Source organism: Mycteria americana, chromosome Z, assembly GCF_035582795.1.
Source record: "Mycteria americana isolate JAX WOST 10 ecotype Jacksonville Zoo and Gardens chromosome Z, USCA_MyAme_1.0, whole genome shotgun sequence".
Lineage (NCBI taxonomy): Eukaryota > Metazoa > Chordata > Aves > Ciconiiformes > Ciconiidae > Mycteria > Mycteria americana.
The window spans coordinates 57132071-57145217 of record NC_134396.1 but is presented as its reverse complement, the minus strand read 5'-3'; the positions used below and the strand labels follow the sequence as shown (position 1 = coordinate 57145217).

The following is a 13147-nucleotide window of genomic DNA, read 5'->3' as shown; positions in this document are numbered from 1 at the left end:
GAATGTTCTATTACATAATAGTCCATTAGCTACTCCTTGTTAGTTGTAGATATTATTTGCAGAAATCCATTCCTTCCTTCCCATGTTCCCTCTATGTTAACAAACTTTCACATAGAATTAAGAGAGTGTAGCTGTTCTTCAAAGAAAGAAGTCAAAGTTGCTTTTTTTTCCTTCTTCAATGAAGTGGGAAGACATTCCAACAAGACAAGTATTCAGAAAGAAAATGAAAGAAACCCCAAATCCAAGATTGCTTCTAACTTGTTTAAGGACACCCCTACTTGCCCACACACCAAACAAAACAAAACAAAAACACCCACCACACCCCCAACTTATCAACTGTTCAGGCAAATTTATGCCAGTTATGAATTAGGAGTCCAAGAGATGCAGTGCACTACATAAATTACCAGTACACACTACTGTTGTAAGACATGCAGTCCTAGATAGCTCAAGCCAGACTTAAATGGAAATTAATAAAAGGAACAGAGGAAAAATAAAGGTGGAAAGTAAAGAGACGCTTGCTACAAGAGAATATTAATAGGAATGTTAATCTCACATTCCCATGAATGTCCAGTGCATTGTCAAAACTGGAAGGGCAAGACAACATCAACCACCTACACTCCTGACTTCAGCATGTCTTCCCCTCCCAGCATCCGCGTCTAAGACCACTAATACAACAGCCCATTTTCAGTATCAGCTGGCACGCTGAAAATTACTTTCCAATATTACATCTGTATTTGCCAAATCATCCTACGTATATCCCACTGCAATCCTTCAGTGGTATCATCAAAACAGCTGTATTTGGGCTCGTTCATTAGATTTTAAGTTTAGCTGACTTTTAGGAATAGTTTATACATAGAGAGGTAAGTTGAGCTTTCTTTACCTGGAACAAATGAGTTTAGCCCTCTCTACAACACAGCTAACCTGCAACTTTACATTACCAGCTCAAGTCTTTAACGTCAAATTGGCTACAAATTTGTCACCAAATTGTTGGCAAATACCTTGCTAAACTTGAAGTCAAGACACAGCTCTGGAATAATCATGGCCATGACTTTCCAGCTTCTTAACTTTTAGAAACTACAGTTCTGGAAAAACAGATTTTATTAAAATTTGTAATACAGACATCTATGAGTTTCCTGGCTTTAGAAAGCTGTGTCTTGATTATAACCGCTTGTTCACTTACAATATTTATTTTGGCATACTGAGAAAAGAGGAGCAATCCCCTCCTTTGTTTGGATTTGTTTGTTTGTTTGTTTTGTTGCTGTTGTTTTAAAGGATTAACATAGGGTATAAACATTATTCTGACTCAAGATGTTTGAAGGCAATTCAGTCTTAGCCTTTGTGTGACAAACTAGCTAGCTGAAAGGGCATATTTCAGAGAAGAATGAAGTACTCTTTCCTCATCAATCAGATACATTTGATTGCTGCTCTACTTATTAGAAGGTCAGAAGTCATAAGCAAAAAACTCCATACTACACATAGTAATTAGCTGCGTTCATCTAAACCATCAACCAAAGCTAGTATTTAGTATTAACTAAGTAAGGACTCACCTGAAAGTGTCCAGACCCTTGAACAGAAAATATTAAGTAAACCATACTGCTCTCCCAAAAGGCTCTATTTAGTTTTCGTTCATTACTTGGTGTAGTAGACCATATACCCTTCTGTTGAGAAATATCAATGTTTTGCAAGTTGCTACTTTTCATTATAAAGTACCGAACCGGTATATTTGGTCTTGGTGAAGGAGATTTGGAACCCTGTAAAAATTAAATTAAATTAAGCTACAATAAAATAAACCAGACTTTAGTTCTAAATTTTTACACAGATGAAGACAGAAATCCCTTGACTCTGCTCCTACCCTCCTCCCCCAGATTCTACAAGAAACACAGAATCTATCAGCTGGTACTGTCTGAATTGGTTTTAAAACATATTTCACATCTACTTTACATTTTTTAAGCACTTTGCAAAACAGTAATTCATTCATGAGGGGCAGCAAATAAGTATAGCAGAAGAGGCCTAAATAGTCTCGTGATTAATTACAGTTCTTTGAAGTCTGACACACCTTCATATGACATAAAATTAATCATTCTAGACTGTAGCCTGAAGCACACTACTTACATTTCAACCTTCAGGAAACATAAGTTTTTTCCCTTTTACAGTGGCTGAATTTAAAAACTGAAAGAATTAAGAGGAATTATTAAATTCTCCAATGAGTCCATGCCTAGAGGAACAATGGGTTTTCCTCTAAGCGATCTGTTTAATACTGCTGCAGTTTACTATTCAAGTACATAAGGAGAATTACGCCAATAACCTCATTAAAAGTGTGTGCTTTGTTAAAATAATCATAAAAAAAGCAAGAAGTCATAATAAGGCAGATAACACAAAACTTAAAGAGAATCAATATCAATGTATGCTATTACAGAAACAGAGGAAGGCAGAATCCAAAGAATTCAGAAGTGCATGTACTGTATACTAGTTTAGAAAAAAAAAGTAATACACCTTCACTGGTTATTATATTAAGTTTAAAAAAAAAAAAAAATCCAATTTTTTCTATTTTGGATAGCTTTACCTCAGCACTCTGCAAAGAATAATATTTTTACTGTCTTAAACTAGCATAACAAGGATATTTAGTCCAGACTGTACGTTCCAGAAAGAAATAAGTATTATGCAGCTGTTAAAAATGAAAATCTAAGTTAGGTTCTTATATAAGACCTATAGTTAGCAATATAATACCTGATAGCTGCTGAAAGATATCAGCAAATTCACATCTGAAATTCTATTAATTTTGAAGAGTGGGGTAATTTGTTTATGAGAACTCTACCTTTCCAGATATTGGAGAAGAAGGACTAGCACAGGGGCTAGGATAGCTACTGCTGTCTGTAGACTTCACTGATGATTGATCTGACCTGTCATCTGAAGTTCGTTTGGAGTGCAAAATGTTTTTTTCTTTGTACTTCTTTGGCTGGTGAAGTGCGGGAGGTGTAGATTTCATTAAAACTCTAAAAAGTAAATGCAGATACAGGACATACCAGGATTTTTATAAGAGGTCACAGAACAATTTATATCTACGTATCAGCCTATTGCATGACTATATATATTACAGTAATGCCAAAACATATTAAATACTAACTAAAAAAGTACTGATCGTACATTGTTTCTGAATGCTAGGGTTAAACCTATTCTGCTACTTCTTCCCAGAGATCACAATTCATGGACAATATTCCTGACTGCTCTCTCAAACAGCAGGCACACATATGAAATACTTCTCCATGAAATCACAACTACAACGCGGCACAGGACAGTATCAATTCTTTCAGCTGTATTTCTACTATTTCTTCCTTTTTATTACTAGCAGACATTCAAGTGATTCTTTTATAGCTAAATAAATTACAACCTACAGTCTCTAGAAGATCTCAAAAGCTTACTTTTCAGCATTAGAGGAGTCATCAGAGAATTCAGTTTCTGCTGAGCTTTTTCTACTGTTGGTTGACCTCCATGTAGATGCTAAAGGAAGTTCTTCAGAAGTCATAGGTCTTGGTCTCTGACCAATTCCTGAAGGCTGCTGCAAACCTGCAGACTGTTCTTCAGTACTTAAAACAGCTACAATTGCTCTTACAGTTGTTTCATCAACTTGAGACCATGGTTTAGAAGGAGCTCGCATACGACGCAGAAATAAGCTATGCCACTTCTGTCTGAGTTGCAACAGCAAACCAGCAGCCTGTAATGAATTTCAATTCTGTTAAAGACTAGTAAAAATTAGATCAGACAGGTAAAGGTACCCTACGACTTTCCTATCTGGCAGCATCTGCCATTCTAAAATGAACAGGGTCCAAACTGAAAGGCAAGACTAAAGTGCTGGGCCAGCTCATGCTGAGGCTTGATGTGTGCTGGGAGCAGTGCCATCGGGTCAAAGCGAGAGCACCACGTACGCAGGACAGGTGGCCAGAAAGACCTGAAGGGCCATTATGCAGCCACTATCACCTGCAGTTTGCTGTCCCCTGCAGCCATCCTCTTTTGTCTGGCAGTTTTGTCAGAATCTGCTAACTTATGGAAATGGACCAAACCTCCAAGCTGCAAGGTATAAAACATCAGCTTACCCAAAAAGCTTTTGAAGCGGATCCAACAGCAGCCAGACTGCTGAGGCTTTCCGGCTTCCTGGTGTGATACGGGACACCCGCACCGTGACAGAGGAAGAAGGATGAGCACGCTCACCATCGGCTAGGTACCTAATTCTTTTTTTCTTTTTGCTTGAATTGAGAGTTATGTGTTATAAGTTATGAAAACTTATGACTTGAATGGTGAATTAAGTGAATTCACGCAATAGACTAGTCTGGGGAAAGGGGGATGAGTCCCTATTGGTTTGTTGTATTTCTTAATGAGCTCATGAAATAAAGGTTAAATCACAGAGTAAGTTGTCCTGTAAATTTGAGACACCCAAATGGACCATGACAGCCGTTCTTACAGAAAATTCTTGGTTACCCAAATGTTTCAGAAATCTTTTTAGGAAGATATGATATAAATAGCCTTCTACAAGAAAAAGCATTGAAGTGATACATTACTTACTTCAGGGTCCAGCTTGAGATGGAGCCATTCATCTAGCTTCAGTAGTGCCAAATTAGCAGTTGTTTTGTCCTCCATCTCACTATCACTGTTATCATTAGATACCCCATCCCCTGAATTAAATATAAAAGATGCATTAACATTTCTATATTATTTCCACTTACATACAAAAAACCTGAACACTACTGTATTACCAGCAATAAACCCATTTTCCTTCTAAATTTTATTTTAAAATGTAAACATTTGTAAAATCACTTTTTATTTTCTGCAAATGCTCCTCAGTGAAAAGTCTTTTCTTAAGTCAGCAGAACTCCAGTATCCAGACCTGCTGAGGGCCCTGCTATGTAAGCACCTGTATTGATGTGATCCGACTCACTCGTACCCTCGTGAATATCAACAAGCCATTACCAAACTTTTGCCTGAAGCTGTTTGCAAACCCACACATTGCTCTATGCTTTATTTCCTAGTAAAACAGCAGATTTAAAGACCCATTAAGAAAAGAATAAATTATATATACATATGGCTATTAAGTAGGATTCTAATTTTTTTTAAAGTGCAATTCAATCAGCATAAACAGTTTAAGGGTAACAGTTTAAGAGCAAGACAGGAAAGCTTCAATAATAACTTGGACTCTTACTTTGTTTGAAACTAGTATTTCTAGAGAACTGGCAGCTGGATAGATTATTTTTGCTTCTATTCCTACAGCACTCCATTTAAATAGAAGAAAAAAAGAGAATGTCTATATGTTCCCTATTACTTCTAGCTAGTAGTATAGCTAATTGTCATTAGAAGTTGTCAGTAGAAAATAATCTTTAAAATGCATGTTTCAGCTGGAGGCAATATGAGTATTTGCCATATTGATAGTTTCTAAATTATTATTCAGTTTGAATAATCTGGTTCAAAGTAGCAAATAAACTAGTCTGTAGAAAACATACATACTACACTTTTCAGCATTAGTATTTTCATTAGGCATTTTGTTTGCATTTTTTATTTCATCACAAACTATACTGTAATTTCTGAGACTTCAGAACTATGCAAGTGTAATTTATGGATATGAATCTATAAGGATTCACAAAACTGAGACGTTTATTAGAGAGCCTATAAACTATTCTTGAACAGCTACAGGAATTTTTGAACAGCTTCTTGAACAGCTACAAATTCTTGAACAGCTACAGCTACAGGAGCTCTGTCATTTTAAGAATTAGCCAATATACATATTAAATATTCCTGGAAAATAAGCCTTCCATATCACATACTAGTATATACCAATGGAAACATTCCAAATCAAAACCCCACCATACCTCGAAAGGACGAGGGTTCCTGCAAAGCATTACTTGGTAATCTAGCTGGTCCACAGAACAGTGACACGGTGACAGGTGTTACAACAGAACAGCATCTGATATTTGCTATCCTGTGAGCTCTCGTCATTTCATCATATATAACCCAGTCTGTAGGGAGTGCCTGAATAGCTGCAGCTTGCCCATTTGCTGGGGGAATCTGTGCAAGAGCAAATAAGACTAGGCTGTTTTACCCTCTACTTTTAATTAAAATAAATTTTAACATATTTCTTATTTTATATATGTAGAAGAAAATACATAAATATTTATAAACACATAAGCTTATAGACACAAACAAAAAAAGCAAGAGAGAGAATTCAACCAGACTCACAAATTATCCTACCACCTTGAAACAAAATATTTTGCTTTAAAAAAGGATCTAAAAAAATAATCCATTTCAGAGCAGAACTTCTTCCTGCTATTATGAGCAGGGATTGTTACATCTTTAAAGCAGTTTCATAACTAGGTTTTTTTTATCATTCTGTCTCATTCCATCTAGAAGAAGGGCTAACTGAAACAAGTTTTGATGAAATAATATTGGAAAACTAAAATAAAGAATCAGAGTTAGTTTATTAAACGCCAGGAAAAAGATTTTCTAAAAATGTAGTGTTTAATGCACATGCTGCTTTTAAAGTACTGACAACTATGAAGAGACATTTCTAAAACATTTGCTAGAGTATCGTGCTCTTTTTTGTGAACTACAAATTTAAAGTGATTTTACCTTTTTATACTGAGGTTGACTAAGAACAGAGGTAGGATGAAATCGCACTTTCTTCTCCTTTGGTCCAGTCAAAACCAGGCTTTCTCTGTCTACATGCACTAGATTGGGATACATTCCAGCTACTAAGGCAGCTTTAACTACAGCCCAGTTTTCCGAGTTAGTATTAACATCTCTAATATCGGCTCCTCCTCTGGCTCTAACAAAACCTGAAGAAAGAAGAGGACAAAAATGTGTTATATTTGCTTGTACTTAAGATCTACCTTTTTGCTTCTCAAAAGGAATTTGGAAAAAAAAGTGAAATAAACTATAAATTTGTTGCATTTTTTCACTACTTCCAACCTTAACAGCACCAAGAAGAAACTATTATACTGAAATCCTTCCTGATAAGGGGTTTTATACTAACATAGAGTAGAATTACGTTTTACAACACAAAGATATTTCCCATGGAAATAATTTATTAAAACATAAAAATCCAAGGAAACATATGTCACACTGAAAGCCAGTGGTGTGTGGAACAATCAGGGTGCTTTCAGTTAGATTAGCTGTTCCCCAGCCACGCTTTCTCACTCTAGCACCTCCACCATGCCCAGCATGATCAGGTACTGGTCTGTTTCAAATTAAGGAGAAAAATGACACCAGCGAACACTATTCTTGTTACAATTTGTATACACTTGTACTAGGTATACACTGGACTCCAAAACGATGCCAAAATTTTTTCCAAGCTATTTACCTGAGGCTCTAAGCTGGCCAAGCAACTGTGTTCTCATTCCTATGATGATTTCCATCGTGGCTTGAGACAGGAAGTTCTTTTCACAGAAGGCTCTCTCCCAGCCATCACTGCGTGCCTTCTGCCACGCCTGTAAAGAATATTGTTTTACATTTGACTATTAATTTGATTAGCTAAAATTAAAAAATGCACTTTTTTTAAAAAATTACATTTATGTCAATAGAACAGGCAAAAACCATTCTGAAAGAAAGGAAATTTATAAAACCAGATTATTTTTTTTTTTCTGGTTAAGTACTAGATTCTCTTTACCTATTCCCTAAATTAACATAATGATCATTACGTTAAGTTATTATAAAGATCATTATATGAAGTTATTATAATGATCATTATGCTAAGATCATTATTTTAAGTTATCAGCATAGCAGGATATAAAACGGCACCTTGTTGGAACATTCAGAATTTAACCACGTTTGAAAATATAAACAAAAAAATCTGACAAAAAGAGTTCCCTCACAAATTTATGAGTCCAATATACAGGAGAGCCACCAGGCAACAATAAAGTTTCTTCTCTAAGGAGCTTAATCATAGTCTATCGTTCCACATCCAACTTGATTGGTACATCATTTACTTTCATATGTGATCTATTGTGATTAGTACTCTTTCTGAAGATGAAATAATACCTGGAAAGCCCTGAGAAGCGCCATATGGTCACTAAATGTTCCTGCCGTAAAACGTTTTCTACACAGCATGGCTGCACGCTTTTGAGAGGCCAGTGTAGGTAGGACAAAAGGGTCTCGATATGCAAGAGTGCAAGCAATAGTAAGAATAGGATCCAGGCACTTCAAAACAACAGCACACAACACCATTTTACCAAGGTGTGGCTCTACTGGTAATTCAGTGAGATGATAACCAAGTTCAGTGAGATCTTCCCAAGGGTCCATGGCATCTATTGTCTGTTTTAAAAAAAAAGGAAAGAAAAGAAAAAAAGGGGGGGGGGGGAGAAGTGGACAAAATTAATTTATAATAAAAGCAGAAAGGATGTGAATACTGGACATTAACTAGACTTGTTTCCAAACAATAGGAAAGCAAGCCAAACTCTTAACAGTTTGAGACAAGATTTTTAAGCACTCTCTTCCCTTAACATGGAAAAATACATCCACACACACAAAATTAAAATAAACACACAAAACTCAAAGCATCCTTAAGTAACTAAACAACAGTCTCAGTACAAACAAAACTCAGTAAGATATCTTGCCATACCACAAATAAAGAATCAAATACAATTCCCATCTAAATCTATTCCTCTGCTGACCTTAAGCATTTGCACAGCATTTCTCACAATTAAAGCTGGTGGAGGATCAGGAGCTTTCATAAGAAAGTCAACAATTGGACAATTAATTGGAGCCAGAAGTTTTGTGTGTAAACAAAGCTCCTGCAAGTTAAAAAGCAAAAAAAGATTGTTAAGATGGGGGAGGGGGAGTCCAAACACTTTTTTGGAGTTCATAGTATGGTCTGATGATAATACATTTTTTAGAAGTTATAATTTCTAACTGAACGTGCACCTGAAGTGGCATTCTTAGAAGTTCTGGAGTCTGAAATTCCAACATATTCTGAAATCGGAGCCTGCTGAAGAGACGAAAACAGACTCCAGGCTGACAGCGCCCAGCCCTTGAAAATAAAATATGGGAAGTTGTTGAAAATTAGAACTTATTAAAAAAAAAAAAAAAAAAAAAAAAACACAACACCCCAACACATACACACACAAACTTAGAATGGAAATGTAGAAGCAGGTCTAAGAAAAAGATAATTTTGTTGTTAAGTCCCACATATGACATAAGTTTTCCAGTCCATGGATTATTTTTGATAGTACGGAAATTTGTTATTATAATTGTACCACAACACTGAAAGGTCTGGAGAAACAAAAATAAGGTCTATCTAAAAATAGTGATGTGGGTTTTTTGCTAACCTAAGATCAATCCAAATCTCAACTGTCCTTTGATGTAAGGAATATAAGTCGTAAACTTCATTTCTTCCTCTTCATATCCCCCAAACAGTTGGAAGTTACTCTGGGAGTAAAAGGTAGAATGAAGACCAAATAACTTGTGAGTGAGGGGACAGAGACAGCAAATGCTCACATTCACACTCAAATTCCTGCAGGTTAATGCCAATATCATATCACCAAACATAGGCGTTTGTTGCTACGTATCCTCTTAGCCCTCACCCAGTGTTGGGAAGAATATGATTAAGACCTGTTAAGTCATGAATAGTTTGGAGAAGGTGAATAAGGAATCACTGCTCAATGTCTCTTCTAATATAAGGATGAAGGGGCATCAATTAAAAACTAGCAATAGGCAGCCCTTTACCCACAGATAAGTTGTGAAACACCTTATTGGAGACTGCGGCTGCTGGTGCTACATGGGAGAAAAAGGAAGGAGAACAAGTTCATGGAGTGAAAAAACCCTAGACCTAATATAAGCTTTGGGAAATTCCCGAGTGTCATTTTTCTACAATTTGTGAAATGACTCCAAGGAAATACATGCTGAGCCTTACTCTTCTGCAGAGAACTAACATTGGCCATTGTCCAACACAATACTGGACTAGACTAGTAACATTATCCAGTGCGGCTGCTATTATGTTGTGTATTTTATCCTTAACATAAAGGACAGTGGATATCTGCAAAATAAAATTCAGTATGAAGCATTTATTACCTGCCTTTTCTCTGGATAGCACTGGCTTTTGAAATCCACACCATTTTTAGCATTGTAACACAACTCAGTGCATCAAAAGACTTCTATAAAACCAAAGCAAGGAACATAAAAACAAGATTGAATAGGGTACATGAAATAAAAATTACTAATGATTTAGCTCATCAATAGAAGTTCTCTAAAAAAAAAAATAAATAATAGTAATAAGCACCAGCAGCTTCTGGCACCAAGCTATGTTCTAAAGTACTTAGTTTCAAGTGAATTTATGCTACCTCCTTCACCATATCTTTGTGCTACACAGTTTTCTAAACTAAAGTTTTCTAGTCAACAGGTAATTGTAAGTCAATAACAGACATAGATTGTGTTTTGTGGTATCACAAAGCAAGCAAAAATGTTATTATATTGAATAAAGTTTTCTCTTTGTCTCGTTTGGAAATCACATCCTTATTTTCCCACATTTGATGCAAAATAATAAAAAAAATTGTACTACCATGAGAACTTCAGAAATCTCATGTGAAATCCAATTTTATTTTCTAAGCCATATACTGGGTCTTAAACTACCTCATTATGTCACCTCACTTTTCTTGAACAAGTAATTAGGGAATGAGCATTCAACACATCAAAAACAATGCTTAAAAACTTAATAGATTAGACTCAGGCTAGCTACAATAGTAGGACAAAGGGAACTCCCAGTATTCCCTAAGGCTCAGGAAGATGTCAGTCTAAACTGATGGACTTCTTTTAAAAATCAAACAAAAATACTAAATTAAAAAAGAAAAAAACATATAGATGCATCAATATATCAACCTGCAACAGCTTTTACAGGGTTTTTAAACAGCTAGCTATATACAGTATTTGTCATAAAACAAACAGATGTCAAAACTTCTCAGTAAGTTTTGTTGCTTGACATGCACTAGCTCTCAGCCTACTATAAAAAAAATAGTTCTCCAAAATTTATGTATTATGTATTTTAAAATAACACTAGGAAGTCTACTTCCCAAAGAAAGTTTAAGCCAATCATACCTCTTTCATCTTTCCCGAGTCAATAACAAATACAACATCATTGACTGTTATGCTGGTTTCTGCAATATTAGTAGAAAGAATCTGCAATTAAAAAAAACCAAACATATAGTAACTGTAAAAGCAAAGACAATATAGATCAACATAATACCCGACCAAGTCCTCTGATACTTGCTATTTTGCGGATGCCAGAAGGTGGACTTTTAAGCACCTTCTTCTGATCCAAAGTCTGCATATTTGAATGAAGCATGAAAACTTGGTATCTAATGCAAGACAAAGAGCACATTTTAAGGATCTTGAAAAGAAACAATAAAAACTCAAGACAACCATAGAAACTAGAGGTTTTACCTGTGAGCATTATCAGCAAATCTCTTGTCATCAAAAAGAATACGGTCCCTCAAGCTAACTATCTCATCATATCCAGGAAGAAATACTAAAATCGCTCCTAAAAAAAGAAGTTGGTTTGCAGAGTTAAACAGAAAATTAACTTCAAATGTATGTCAGTACTGCATATACTAGCACTTGGAAGGTTTTACCTGCTTGGTATTACTGAAAAAAAGAGCACAATTCATCAGAAGCTGAATCCACAGCAATTTATCGGGAGTGTGCATATATACCTACCAGCATCACAACTCTGACAGATGTTATAAAGTAAGTGCATAATCAGGTCCAGATCCACTTTTTCATCATCAAAACTGTGATGATAAGCTTTCAACAGTTCTCTGTCCTCTGCACTGAGGTCACTACCACTTGTTTGGACCAGGGAACTTTCATCCAGATTTCCAAATTCCACTGAAGCACTAAAATGTACAAATACACAGGCCAGAGTCAAGGTTGTTTGCTTCAGGTTTGCACTCAGCCATCAATTCAAATTTAGATCAAGACCAACATGACTACTCGTCTTGAATTTTAATTTTGAAGTCTAGCAGAACAGCATCTCCACAATAGTATTACTGTTCACTGATTTAACTGTTAACCCAGCAAAGCATTCAACTTCAATTTTTAGTGTTTTCAATGAAGTGTTTATTATACTTCATTGAAACACAACCATAAGCAAATGTGACAGAATTCAAAGTATGAAGACACCATTTATTTATGTGTTAAAGGAAAAATATTTAAAAGAAATGTATTTTCCAAAAACTTCCCTACCATAACAGTTAAGTAGGTACTACACTAACAGAAACTACACTAAGAGGAATTATAATAATATAGGTCTCTACAAAATTGTAACTAAACTATAATAATTGTAAGTTAATTAAAAAAACAATTATTGAATGGCCTAGTGTACATGTTACCCATATAAAGTTTCTTTAATATGGCTATCACATATCAGCAACATACAGATAAAAAACACACAACAGATTTGTTTCCAAAATAAGCATCTGAAATTAAAATGGTACATGGTATAGAACCGGCATCTCCTCTGCATATTTATTTAAGTTACTGTAATCCCATCCTGCCTAGATATATAATCACGATAGGAATGTCCATATCAAGATGATAAACGCTAGTAATATAAAAAGTCCTACACCACTAGGTGTTGTGCAAACATAATCACTATGATACTGAATACAAACAAACTTTTTTTAAAATAACTATGTTTTCAAAATATTCCTATTCTCAAATAAATCTTGCTATTTAGGCCAGACTTTAAAGCATAAAAAGCTGAAAACAGTTCTGATTTAAAGAAGACAAAACACAAATTTCCCTTCACCATGTTATACAACTGTTTCTGCAAAGTAGTTATAGCTTACCTGTAGGACTCCAACAGGTCAACAACCTCTGTCTGTCCAAAGCGTTTAGCCCAGTCCAAAGCCAACCTGAAAGAGTTGCATAAAAATCTTTATTAATTTCTCACTTCAAAAGACACATATGAATAGCACGTTACATGAGGAGACAACTGACACCGCACTTTCTATCAATTTCTGAATTATTGCTTAATCAGTGCTGTTATTGTTGGATCTGCAACTTCCCATTTTAAAGTGCATAAACAGGTATAATAGCTATATGATCTGTAGATAACTGCAATTCTTTACCACGAAAGAATGCCAGTTTTACACAGAAGTACATGCAAACATGCAGA

General features: G+C 35.4%; 1 protein-coding gene across 1 annotated transcript in view; it reads right to left on the bottom strand.

Annotated features, from left to right (window-relative positions):
• YTHDC2 (YTH N6-methyladenosine RNA binding protein C2) overlaps positions 1–13147 on the bottom strand; it is a 33615-nt gene that overhangs the window by 2219 nt on the left and 18249 nt on the right. The window contains exons 12-27 of the mRNA XM_075526543.1: positions 12819–12884; positions 11686–11864; positions 11413–11509; positions 11240–11327; positions 11068–11148; positions 10048–10130; positions 8902–9007; positions 8652–8771; positions 8020–8292; positions 7343–7469; positions 6613–6818; positions 5856–6051; positions 4558–4667; positions 3420–3712; positions 2816–2993; positions 1548–1751 (exon numbers count right to left, since the gene is read on the bottom strand). Coding sequence (XP_075382658.1) covers positions 1548–1751; positions 2816–2993; positions 3420–3712; positions 4558–4667; positions 5856–6051; positions 6613–6818; positions 7343–7469; positions 8020–8292; positions 8652–8771; positions 8902–9007; positions 10048–10130; positions 11068–11148; positions 11240–11327; positions 11413–11509; positions 11686–11864; positions 12819–12884 — 2407 coding nt within the window. The remainder of the gene's footprint in view (positions 1–1547; positions 1752–2815; positions 2994–3419; positions 3713–4557; positions 4668–5855; positions 6052–6612; positions 6819–7342; positions 7470–8019; positions 8293–8651; positions 8772–8901; positions 9008–10047; positions 10131–11067; positions 11149–11239; positions 11328–11412; positions 11510–11685; positions 11865–12818; positions 12885–13147) is intronic.